The sequence below is a fragment of the Salvelinus fontinalis genome, chromosome 27, assembly GCF_029448725.1.
Source record: "Salvelinus fontinalis isolate EN_2023a chromosome 27, ASM2944872v1, whole genome shotgun sequence".
Classification (NCBI taxonomy): domain Eukaryota; kingdom Metazoa; phylum Chordata; class Actinopteri; order Salmoniformes; family Salmonidae; genus Salvelinus; species Salvelinus fontinalis.
Window position 1 is genome coordinate 31,180,252 of NC_074691.1, and position 13,577 is coordinate 31,193,828.

At 43.3% G+C, this 13,577-nt stretch overlaps 1 protein-coding gene across 1 annotated transcript in view; it reads left to right on the plus strand.

The window, feature by feature from the left end:
• The window catches only part of LOC129825457 (sodium/potassium/calcium exchanger 4-like), a 52,577-nt gene that overhangs the window by 24,331 nt on the left and 14,669 nt on the right, over window positions 1-13,577 (plus strand). Inside the window, exons 3-9 of the mRNA XM_055885568.1 lie at window positions 5,113-5,189; window positions 7,397-7,471; window positions 7,770-7,854; window positions 8,369-8,472; window positions 11,915-11,989; window positions 12,107-12,132; window positions 12,308-12,361. Coding sequence (XP_055741543.1) covers window positions 5,113-5,189; window positions 7,397-7,471; window positions 7,770-7,854; window positions 8,369-8,472; window positions 11,915-11,989; window positions 12,107-12,132; window positions 12,308-12,361 — 496 coding nt within the window. The remainder of the gene's footprint in view (window positions 1-5,112; window positions 5,190-7,396; window positions 7,472-7,769; window positions 7,855-8,368; window positions 8,473-11,914; window positions 11,990-12,106; window positions 12,133-12,307; window positions 12,362-13,577) is intronic.

The following is a 13,577-nucleotide window of genomic DNA, read 5'->3' on the forward strand; positions in this document are numbered from 1 at the left end:
AGGCTTGTGCTGGTAAACCCTCCAACAGAGCTCTGTGGACTTAGATTACTCCTGGGGCTGTGGTGTGTGGGTGTGGAGGAGACGGATAAACAAAAGTGTTGCCAGCATTTTCTTGCATAAGCAGCCGCCACTCGTCAGGTGTCCAAACAGAAAATCCAGTGATTTATTAATAGACGTTTCTCTCTGCCTTCCCAGTTAGACTTCCCAATGAAACAATCCCAAACAAATTCAACAACAATGTGACAAAGGAGGTTATTCTGCTGTTGTCCTTTTCACAAGGTCCATTGAGCACACTGTATTTACGTGGTATGAAATGTAGCTTGTTAATGCCACACATTGATACCGGTTTACACTAAATGCCATTGTGGAAAACAATATTAATAGAATGCACATTTTGTAGACTGACTAAAATACTAATTGGGCATTTAAAAAGGTCATATTCGGTGGAAATAAAATCATTTTTAACATTGTATTTTGAGTCAGATGGCTCAGCTCAAGTGACGTAAAGCTGCTATGACAGCATTCACTGCTACTATCGTTGGCACAAACTAATATGATAGAAGTTAGCATTATTTAAAGGCACCAAACTATTTTAACCTTGCATGTGTGCAATATGTCACTCAGACTTTATCTTAGCCTACTACTTTGTACGTTGTTTTTTCATAACTAAAGGTATTCTGGTTGAAATTGATTCCCATTGGCATGCTTTTAGTATGACTTTGTGGATTAGGGTCCTGTACACAAGTTGTTCAACTGATGTGCAACACATTTGGCACGAGATGTGATTCATAACAGGAGAGTTTTTCTAAACCATAATAAATGCAGACTTTGTGGAAACTCTCCGTTGGATCACAACCATTGTGTTCGTACATCAGTTGTACAACTTGAGTGTCTATACCGGGGCCAAGGTGTATCACTGCATGTGATTTTGAAGTTACATTATGGCAATGCATTAATGTATGGTGTGCCACTTGACATTCATATCAAAGTGGTGCGGTGTCCATTTTACACATTTAGCTGGTACAGATATACCTCTCTTATGCATGTGTAGGAAGGGGGGTGAGAGACTTTTTATTTTTTTTAAATCCAACAAGAACATTATTTCAAAGTTGACTCGGGTTGAAACTGAATGATACATCGCCTACTCCAAAAAGATATCCCCCAAAAGGTTTCCTCACACTGACAAACTGCAACAACGTGCACAACGCAGCAGCGGGTTGTCAGTGCAATTACCGTCACCTCTGGATCCCACTTGTGTGCCGCCTTTTTTAAAAGGGTGAATCAGCATTTCAAACAATAAATCGGCAACCCAACCACTGACTTGGTGAACAGCTGAGGGATGGGGCTGGATAAATGTAACCCCTCTCAAACTCATGGACAGAGCTATGGAGGCAAGGACTGACCATTATATCAAAATGATAGTTTTAACCATGCTATACAGTGTTTGTTTACAACTACGTTTGTAAACAAAAGTAAAACACGTTTTATTATTCAACAATCGAAGGGTATATATTAATTTTAAACGTCTAAGAATGGATGTAGAAACCGCAGATTGCCAATGTTTAAACAACACTGGCGGAAAAACTATATCGATGCATAATGACGTTCTTCCAATTAATAGCGAGACATTTGGCAGAAAGGCCAAGGTTATTTATATGCTCGCTATGTGAAGGTATTAATCTAGCTAGTCTATATGATGCTATTCTTGGGCCAGGTTTGAGACGCGTCATTTAATCAAGCAGCACGCGCCCTCCTAAGGGCTGCTCCCCTTTCTGTCTGCAGTAGCCTAGCGAACTCTCCGCATATCCCCGTGTGGCAAAGGGCTGTTGCAGCATGTTCGTGTCCGGACTGACCTCCGCAGGAAAGGACACAGGCAAACCCTGCGCAGACGGTGTCCGGTTCAACGCGGTGAGCGAGAGGCGACCCCCTCCCTCCGCCCAACTGTGCGCTAGCTCCGGTCGCGTCCTCTAAGTACTTTTTTGCTATTGTACCTATTTATACCACGCGCACAGCCAGACCTGATTGTATCGTGGCACCAAGGGATTGTGCCATTAACTACAAAGAGGGAGAGATGGTGATGGCTGGTAGAGCCATTCAATGATTGATTGACTCACAACAAACGAGTCGGCATTGGAAGACGTGACTGGCAAACGTGGACTGTACAGGGAGCGGGTTAAAGCCACTCTAGGGGAAACGTATGTTATTTACTTGGATGGCAGCTCTATTTGATTCCTCTAAGCTTTGTAGTCGTCATTGCCAAACGAGTCAAGTTAATGATGCCTGTGGTATTTCCCGAATTGGGCTATTAATGTTATGTTACATAGCCTCCTCGTGCGCAGCTGTCGTTTTAATTTATTGCACCTGTGATCTCCAGAACAGTAGCCTACACGAAGCTTTCGCCACATTGACTGCCTTCATAAATACAATGGGCAAAATCTGGTCAATGGTGTAATATTTTTCCGCACTGAATTTCACATATTGCTTTTGTTGACTATCTGTTGTGACATGCAGCATCCGAACTCGGGAGGACTCTCAGACATTTCTGTGTGGGGACTTTGTCACGTGGCAAAGGAACGACACTGCGCTAATACACTGCTCAAAAAAATAAAGGGAACACATAAACAACACAATGTAACTCCAAGTCAATCACACTTCTGTGAAATCAAACTGTTCACTTAGGAAGCAACACTGATTGACAATAAATTTCACATGCTGTTGTGCAAATGGAATAGACAAAAGGTGGAAATGACCTCCAGCAGGCCACAAATGTGCATGTGTCAGCATATGGTCTCACAAGGGGTCTGAGGATCTCATCTCGGTACCTAATGGCAGTCAGGCTACCTCTGGCGAGCACATGGAGGGCTGTGCGTCCCCACAAAGAAATGCCACCCCACACCATGACTGCCCCACCGCCAAACCGGTCATGCTGGAGGATGTTGCAGGCAGCAGAACGTTCTCCACGGCGTCTCCAGACTCTGTCACGTTTGTCACATGTGCTCAGTGTGAACCTGCTTTCATCTGTAAAGAGCACAGGGCGACAGTGGCGAATTTGCCAATCTTGGTGTTCTCTGGCAAATGCTAAACGTCCTGCACGGTGTTGGGCTGTAAGCACAACCCCCACCTGTGGACGTCGGGCCCTCATACCACCCTCACGGAGTCTGTTTCTGACCGTTTGAGCAGACAAATGCACATTTGTGGCCTGCTGGAGGTCATTTTGCAGGGCTCTGGCAGTGCTACTCCTTGCACAAAGGCGGAGGTAGCGCTCCTGCTGCTGTGTTGTTGCCCTCCTACGGCCTCCTCTACGTCTCCTGATGTACTGGCCTGTCTCCTGGTAGCGCCTCCATGCTCTGGACACTACGCTGACAGACACGGCAAACCTTTTTGCCAGAGCTCGCATTGATGTGCCATCCTGGATGAACTGCACTACCTGAGCCACTTGTGTGGGTTGTAGACTCCGTCTCATGCTACCACTAGAGTGAGAACACCACCAGCATTCAAAAGTGACCAAAACATCAGCCAGGAAGCATAGGAACTGAGAAATGGTCTGTGGTCACCACCTGCAGAATCACTCTTTTTTTGGGGGTGTCTTGCTAATTGCCTATAATTTCCACCTTTTGTCTATTCCATTTGCACAACAGCATGCGGAATTTATTGTCAATCAGTGTTGCTTCCTAAGTGGACAGTTTGATTTCACAGAAGTGTGATTGACTTGGAGTTACATTGTGTTGTTTAAGTGTTCCCCTTATTTTTTTGAGCAGTGTATAAACAATTCATGCTGCTAGCAGAGATTAAGCTTCATGGACAGCGACCAACGGGAATCCCCGATCTGACATTTAAACTCTCTCTTTCCTCGTCCATACCTGCATGTCTACTGGGGGAAGGGATGTCATAAGCTACTGTAATATCATATGATATCCCTTGGAAGAGTTGGGCCAAAGCAGTGTTGCCAAGGAGGATTTAGAACTTGGGTTAGTGAATCAGTCATGTGCGCCGTCTAATGTATATAGATGGTGTATTGCACTAGGTGTGGGACAGGTGCACTGGTATAGGGTCTCAGGTGATCACTGCCATTTCGTTAGTCGATATGCCGCAGAAGATCAAATGTAGGTTATTGGTGCATACTCTGTATGAATCTGTGCTTAGTACTTCTGCTGGCTATTTGAACGGTAATGCATGATTGTTTCGCTTGTGTTAAACGCTTTCCACAGACTATTGTATCAAGCCATGTGCAAATGCAGGAGAGCTGATCTACATGTAGCCTATGGTGGCGTTTGGACAATCTAGGATCATATAACTTCATTGTCTGGTATTGTGATTGCCTGTGACATTATTCTACATGATGGAAGTAATGGGAAGAGAAGGTACATGCAGGTGGGTGTAAATCTGACCTCTGGTGGACACAACATTCCTACTCCAGACACTAGCTGGGTCCCATGGAGGGCCAGTCTGTTGCTCACTGCTGTGGCCAGATGCTCAGCAGAGTGACCACGTTTTTGAGCAGTACAGGGTTCAGTAGAGTCAGGGGTCAACCTGTGTTCTGGCCAGGTTTTAAAGGGCTTCTGGTGTTTTTTCATGGGCTTCTGGCCAGGTTTAGAGGTGGTGAATGAGCCTTGTGTCTGTGTCGCCACCTAGCTTCCTTGCACTCTATCAGGGCCGTGTTCAGTAGGGCACACTGTAAAGAAAGCTCTTTGAAATGTTTGCAATGGAAAACAAGGGTTTCATATTGAACAAGTTCAGGTAGTATATCTCTGTTTCTGAACTGTTTCTCCCTACTGAACACACAAACCAGTTCATGCCCTATGAGAATTACCTCAGTCATTATTTTAGGCGCTGAGGATGGGTCCATTGGTGACATAATGCAAACAGAAATGAAGTTGTGTTTTGGAGTTGACATTTATTGTACACGCATTGTCTTTACAAACCTCTTTGTCAATCGCGTCACCACAGAAATTAAGTAATGTGTTTCGGAGTTGACTGGAACATTTTCAAAGTCTTACAAACCTCTTGGTCAGTGCCACCACCACCACGTCACAAGGTGACCTCATCCTTGGAGTGGGGACATCTGGCACATCAGTCACATTACTGACATGCGGTGATGTTTTCTCTCCTCAGCGATCAAGGAGTTCCCTGAAGACCTTTTCACCAACAACGAGCGCAAGAGTGGGGCCGTCCTGCTGCACATAGTGGCGGTAAGGCAGCTCTTTGAATGCATCTATTACTAATTATGATGCTTTCATCACTGGTCCAGTCCAAAATCAACCTCTCGTCATTAGCCCTAGTTGGTTGACTTCTTGATTGCCCCGGTATGAAAGGTGTAAGTAATATGGGAATGACTCCACCTAGACCTTGGTCTTAGAATGATGCCTGGAGTTTTCACCACAAATATTTGCGGGGGTACTGATGGCTTAATTCAATATCTTCACATTAATTATGTTTTATATCTTGTATTTTTTTTTATCCTGAAAATTGAAAATATTTAAGGGGTCAAGTGATCTCCTCGGTTTCAGTGGGTAAGAAATGTCTGGTACCGCCCAGTATTATCAAGAGGTGTCTGGGGGTAGGGCACTAAGGGTAGGGTGTCAACTCACACTGCCCAGAGTGGGTGAAAAATGTACTTTGGTGATGACATTTCACTTCTGTTCTAAAATTCATTTTACAAAGACAAATATGATTGTTCATGTTGTGAATCGTTCAGGGGGTCTGTCTCAACCATATCATTAACATTATGTCTAAAAGTTTGATTTCGTAACCTAATACATCCCATAATACACACTGAGCTCTGTTGACCGAGCGGTGTGCTTTCTCACAGCGACTTGAGGTTTTTACGCGTGGTGGTCGCAAAAAGCCAAATTAACATGACACAAACTGAAATAAATGTAAAAGGCTTTGAAAATAAAAAACTTGTGGTATGCTAAGTGCTCTGACATTTCACAGAGATACTGTGTTTTTGCGAGACATCTTTGAAAAATAACATGAATTTTGCATTAATATCTAAAAGCGTACACTAAAATCTGAAAATACTACATGTCATGTGTATCTTAGCTGTATTGTTTTATATGCTCTGGAGGCGATGCTATTTTCCTGATATTTGACTGCTTTTTTTGTCTGGCCTCCACTGATTTAGTCACCCCAATTTGATTTATTTGACCCTTTGGTCAACATGTGTTTTTAATTAGGCCACCCATTGAATGGACTGGCATACCTCGTCTCCGTTCTCCACCACACCAGCTTGATCTCACACTAATTTGACCCAAAGCATGGGCTCCTGCCCCCTTCTGTATCCTCACTAACAGCAAACCCTGTCCTGCTGGGTTCTGTCCCGCTGGGTTCAGCCCTGGTCTAGGGGTTCTGTCCCGCTGGGTTCAGCCCTGGTCTAGGGGTTCTGTCCCGCTGGGTTCAGCCCTGGTCTAGGGGTTCTGTCCCGCTGGGTTCAGCCCTGGTCTAGGGGTTCTGTCCCGCTGGGTTCAGCCCTGGTCTAGGGGTTCTGTCCCGCTGGGTTCAGCCCTGGTCTAGGGGTTCTGTCCCGCTGGGTTCAGCCCCGGTCTAGGAACCTTTCCTCAATTTTACAGGTCTTCATTGTAAATATGAATGTGTTCTTAATCGACTTAGCTGTATAAATAAACAAAATAAATATCACATGTAATAGGTGTGAAGTTAAGAAGAATCTTGATTCATTTAATGTAATGCTATGAGGGTGAGATGAGAGGACAAATGGTAAATTGGAGCCAATTATTTGCTGGTCCTACAGTGCCCCATGTGGCTGGGTTGGAGCACAACACCCTCTGGACCCAGTGATGTCAGTCTTGATCTATAATTTATATATCTATCACGTCAGCTGTACTGAAATAGCATTGTGGGAGTGAGAAGAAAAAAAACTTCTAAGGAACAATTGCCTGCTCACATCTCTTTGTGCTGTCTTGCCAAATGCTATGGTTATTTGGCTTAAATTATATAATAGTTGGCTATACAGCACAAATAGATCTGGGACCAGGCTAGGGGGATATTATGCAGTATGCACTTCAGTTAATGTCTAAGCAATGACATATACAAACAATTTTCAAAGTGATTGTATCAATCCCAGATCAGATGGCTATCATTCTACCTGGTAGTAGCAGTTCCTTCAGATATGTCAGGTAGAATGTTCCCCACATTTATTACCTTACGTATGTAATCCTAGATGTTTGTAATCCTCTCAGATCTACATCATACCTAGCAGCTGTGTGCTAGGGGACCATTTTGGGATTGGTCGATAGTGCTCTCTAGGTTCATCCTTCATCTTCCTTCATTCCTTTTTTCATCTGCCAAGTTTCCTATCAGTTCAGCCAATTTCTGCTGAGTTAATGTTTGACACGTATGCTCGCACACACACCCTGACTTCTCTCCCGTCTCTCCGCAGGCCCTCTATATGTTTCTGGCCCTGGCTATAATCTGTGACGACTACTTTGTGACATCGCTGGAGAAGATCTGTGAGGTGAGGGACAGTTTTCCCCCACCCTTGTTATGAACCCAATCTGGTGAAAGTGGTCAGAGATATTTGGCCTTATGTTCTGAACACGGTTTTCTGCTAACATAGTAGCTAGGTTGGCACTTTACTTCTCAAGTAATACTTTCACTAATCAATATTCTTTGAGAACTGAATCAAATATTCCTAATGAAGTTCTTCTCTATTCTATGATTGATTTGGGTGTGAAGTGCCACATTTAAATGCAAAGATTTTTGGAAGCTCACCTTGAGTAAGCACTCTGGTCTCGTCTCTTTCTGTCCGTCAGAAACTAGACCTAAGTGAGGATGTTGCCGGAGCCACTTTTATGGCAGCTGGGAGTTCTGCTCCAGAGCTGTTTGCCTCTGTCATTGGTAAGATATGACACACCACCACCACCACACACACACACACACACACACACACACCGGCATATTCACACTCACATCGACACAATCTCTGATACCCAGAAGTAAAATATTGCGTCAGATGCAGGATTATGTTCTGTGGAGAGAGGTATGGGATAAAATACTAGCCATACTAGAGAAGTCTCCACCCCCCTCTCCTAAACATAAACTTTCAGACAAAGCATGAACCAAATGTCCCCCTCCCCCTTCTGAAATGTGAAAGATGTCAACTCCTGGGAAACTGTGATTTGTCCAAATGATCAGTGTCTAAAAAAACCTGCGTACCGGAAAACAGTGACTTAATCATCGCATCCCACAGTCTTCTGACAGACCCTACGTGTATCTGTTCACCGGAGTTTAACCAACACACACACCAATATATCCAAATATAAAAAACACACCTACACACACACACACACACACACTCTCCCAGATGGCTGTTGTCAGGGCTGATTGTGGTTGGCTCCCTCCCTCTGTGCAGGTGTCTTCATCACCCACGGTGACGTGGGGGTGGGGACAATCGTTGGCTCAGCCGTCTTCAATATCCTGTGCATCATCGGTGTGTGCGGAATCTTCGCCGGACAGGTGTGTTTGTGTTTCTGTGTGTGTTTCTTTGTACGTATGTGTGCGTGCAGGTCTCGTTTAGTGCAGCATTTGCGTTTGGATCACTGATGGGCTGAGAAATAAATGGGAAGATTGAGTTCCCCTAAGGTGAACCATGTCCTGTTGACTGTCGATGTTTGTCTTGGAAAGCATATTTCTGGGCCCGTGTTCAGAAAGAGCAGGAGTGCTGATCTAGGATCAGTTTTGCCTTTTTTAGATGATAATGAATAGGATTACAGAGCCTTCAGAAAGTATTCAGACCCATTAAAACAATGTAAAATCATCAGCAATCGGCACACAATACTCCATAATGACAAAGTGAAAACAGATTTCTTTTGACATTTTTGCAAATGTATTAAAAATTAACAAATACCGTATTTCTCGGAAGTTTACATACACCTTAGCCAAATGCATTTAAACTCAGTTTTTCACAATTCCTGACTTTTATTCCTAGTAAAAATGCCCTGTTATTAGTTAGGGTCATCACTTTATTTTCAGAATGTGAAATGTCAGAATGATAGAGAGAATTATTTCTTTCATCACATTCCCAGTGGGTCAAAAGTTTACATACACTCAATTAGAATTTGGTAGCAATGCCTTTAAATTGTTTCACTTGGGTCAAACGTTTCGGGTAGCTTTCCACAACCTTCCCACAATAAGTTGGGTGCATTTTGGCCCATTCCTCCTGACAGAGCTTGTGTAACTGTCAGGTTTGAAGGCCTCCTTGCTCGCACACGCTTTTTCAGTTCTGCCCACATTTTCTATAGGATTGAGGTCAGGGCTTTGTGATGGCCACTCCAATACCTTGACTTTGTTGTCGTTAAGCCATTTTGCCACAACTTTGGAAGTATGCTTGGGGTCATTGTCCATTTGGAAGAACCATTTGCGACCAAGCTTTAACTTCCTGACTGATGTCTTGATGTTGCTTCAATATATCCACATAATTTTACTTCCTCATGATGCCATCTATTTTGTGAAGTGCACCAGTCCCTCCTGCAGCAAAGCACCCCACAACATGATGCTGTCACCCCCGTGCTTCACGGTTGGGATTGTATTCTTTGGCTTGCAAGCCTCCCCCTTTTTCCTCCAAACATAACAATGGTCATTATGGCCAAACAGTTTTATTTTTGTTTCATTAGACAAGAGGACATTTCTCCAAAAAGTACTATCTTTGACCCCATGTGCAGTTGCAAACCGTAGTCTGACTTTTTTATGGCTGTTTTGGAGCAATGGCTTCTTCCTTGCTATGTCGATATAGGACTCGTTTTACTGTGGATATAGATACTTTTGTACCTGTTTCCTCCAGCATCTTCACAAGGTCCTTTGCTGTTCTGGGATTGATTTGCACTTTTCGCACCAAAGTACGTTCATTTCAAGGAGACAGAACGTGTCACCTTCCTGAGCGGTATGACAGCTGTGTGGTCCCATGGTGTTTATACTTGCATACCATTGTTTGTACAGACGAACGTGGTACCTTCAGGCGTTTGGAAATTGCTCCCAAGGATGAACCAGACTTGTGGAGGTCTACAATATCTTTCTGAGGTCTTGGCTGATTAAAAAAAAAAAATACCTAATGAATTTCAAGCAAAAGAGGCACTGATTTGAAGGTAGGCCTTGAAATACATCCACAAGTACACCTCCAATTGACTCAAATGATGTCAATTAGCCAATTAGAAGCTTCTAAAGCCATGACATCGTTTTCTGGAATTTTCTAAGCTGTTTAAAGGCACAGTCAACTTAGTGTATGTAAACTTCTGATCCACTGGAACTGTGATACAGTGAATTATATGTGAAATAATCTCTGTCAACAATTGTTGGAAAAAGTGACTTGTCCTGCACGAAGTAGATGTCCTAACCGACTTGCCAATACTGTAGTTTGTTAACAAGAACTTTGGAGTGGTTGAAAAAGAAGCTTTAATGACTCCAACCTAAGTGTCTAAACTTCTAGCTTCAACTGTAAGTATTCAGGCCCTTTGCTCTGAGACCCTAAATTGAGCTCAGGTGCATCCTGTTTCCTTTGATCATCCTTTGTTAATAAGTTATTCGGTGTCCGCCTGTGGTAAATTCAGTTGATTGGACATGATTTGGAAAGGCACATGCCTGTCTATTTAAGGCCCCACAGTTTACAGTGCATGTCAAAGCAAAACCAAAACCATGAGGTCGAAGGAATTGTCCGTATAGTTCCGAGACGGGATTGTTTTGAGGCACAGATCTGGGGAAGGGTACCAAAACATTTCTGCAGCAATGAAGGTCCCCAAGAACACAGTGGCCTCCATCATTCTTAAATGGAATACGTTTGGATTCACCAAGACTCTTCCTAGAGTTGGTCGCCCGGCCAAACTGAGCAATCGGGGGAGAAGGGCCTTGGTCAGGGAGGTGACCAAGAACCCGATGGTCACTGACAGAGCTCCAGAGTTCCTCTGTGGAGATGGGAGATCCTTCCAGAAGGACAACCATCTCTGCAGCACTCCACAAATCTAGCCTTTATGGTAGAGTGACCAGATGGAAGCCACTCCTCAGTAAAAGGCACATGACAGCCCGTTTGGAGTTTCCCAAAAGGCACCTAAAGACACTCAGACCATGAGAAACAAGATTCTCCTGTCTGATGAAACTAATAGTTTATTCTGGCCTGAATGCCAAGCATCACATCTGGAGGACACATGGCACCATCCCTACTGTGAAGCGTGGTAGTGGCAGCATCATGCTGTGGGGATGTTTTTTAGCAGCAGGGACTGGGAGACTAGTCAGGATTGAGGGAAAGATGAACGGAGCAAAGTACAGAGCGATCCTTGATGTAAACCTGCTCCAGAGTGCTCAGGACCTCAGACTGGGGCGAAGGTTCACCTTCCAACAGGACAACAACCCTAAGCACACAGCCAAGATGACAGAAGTGGCTTCGGGACAAGTCTCAATGTCCTTGAGTGTCCCAGAGCCTGGACTTGAACCTAATTTGAACAACAGCAACGCAACTCCATCCAACCTAACAGAGCTTGAGAGGATCTGCAGATAAGAATGGGAGAAATTCCCCCAGTACAGGTGTGCCAAGCTTGTGGCATCATACCCAAGACTCGAGGCTGTAATCGCTAGCAAAGGTGCTTCAACAAAGTACTGAGTAAAGGGTTTGAATACTTATGTAAATGTGATATTTCATTTTTTTATTTTATTTTTTATAAATTAGCAAAAATGTGTAAACCTGTTTTTGCTTCATCATTATGGGTTATTGTGTGTAAAAACAATTGAATCAATATTATATTAAAGGTTATAAACCTAACAACATGTGGAAAAAGTCAGGGTTTCTGAATAGTTTCCAAATGCGCTATACGTAGAAAGGGGGAACTGATCCTAGATCAGGACTTCTAGACTGAGACCCTTTAGATCCTGTTCTTGTATTCAGTAACTCTTTCCTGACTCTTTCTCTTTCTAGGTCGTAATGTTGGGTTGGTGGTCTGTTTTCCGAGATTCATTCTACTACATCTTGTCTATCCTAGCTCTTATTGCAGTAAGTCTGACATTAAATTGCTCTTAACATGTACTGTATGCCACCATAAACAATATATTTATTAAATAATTCCTAACTGGCATTGTTTTAATTTCTGCCCGTGCTCTTTCTCCCCAGTTCATTTACGATGAGAAGGTGGTGTGGTAAGTGATCAGCCCTTTTTAAATATGACCTTGATATTTCATTGGTTACGTACCTGAACTCTGCTCCTTATTGGGCGATGTGTGATTTTATTGGGTTACTGTGATGTGATTTCATTGGTCTATATTGGGAGATCATTTGTTGTCTCTGAGCCTGTGCTCCCTCTGTCCGTCTCAGGTGGGAAAGCCTGGTGTTGGTGCTCATGTACTGTGGATACATCCTCATCATGAAGTAAGTACTGCACCACTAAGTCTGTGACATCACGCAACTCAGGACGGCCAATGAAACTGAGGGCAGATATCTTGAAGAGATTCTCCTGTACTTTTTGTATACTTGTTAGCCAGTAGTTCTAAAAGTAGAGCTAGCAAGCCAAAGTGGTCCCTGAAAAAAATAAAAATAAAATGGTGTACTACTTCAGTACCAGTCAAAAGTTTGGACACGCCTACTAATTCAAGGGTTTTTCTTTATTTTGACTGTTTTCTACATTGTAGAATGCTAAGTGTGCAAAACTGTCAAGCGTGGCTACTTTGAAGAATCTCAAATATATCTATGTTTTTTTTAAACTTGTTTTGGTTACTACATGATTCATAGTTTTGATGTCTTCACTATTATTCTACAATGTAGAAAATAGTAAAGATAAAGAAAAACCCTGGAATGAGTAGTGTCCCAACTTTTGACTGGTACTGTATATGCAGACGTGAAAAGTATGTGGACACCTGCTTGTTGAACATGTCATTCCAAAATCATGGGCATTAATATGGAGTTGGTCCCCACTTTGCTGCTATAACAGACTCCACTCTTCTGGGAAGGCTTTCCACTAGATGTTGGAACATTGCTGCGGGGACTTGCTTCCATTCAGCCACAAGAGCATTAGTGAGGTCAGGCACTGATGTTGGGCGATTAGGCCTGGCTCGCAGTCTGTGTTCAAATTCATCCCAAAGGTGTTCGATGGGGTTGAGATCAGGGCTCTGTGCAGGCCAGTCAAGTTCTTCCACACCAATCTCGAAAAAAAAACATTTATATATGGACCTCTCTTTGTGCATGGGGGCATTGTCATGCTGAAACAGGAAAGGTCCTTCCCCAAACTGTTGCCACAAAGTTGGAAGCACAGACTCGTCTTGAATGTCATTGTATGCTGTAGCGTTTAGAATTTCCTTTCTCTTGAACTAAGGGGGCTAGCCCAAACATTCAAATCCCATTTTATTTCTCACATACACATGGTTAGCATATGTTAATGTGAGTGTAGCGAAATGCTTGTGCTTCTAGTTCTGACAGTGCAGTAATATCTAACAATTCCCCAACAACCACCTAATACATACAAATGTAAAGGGGTGAATGAGAATATGTACATATATGTATATGGCCGAGCGGCATAGGCAAAGTACAATAGATGGTATTAAATGCAATATAGACATTTTAAACCATTATTTAAAGTCGCATTGTATAA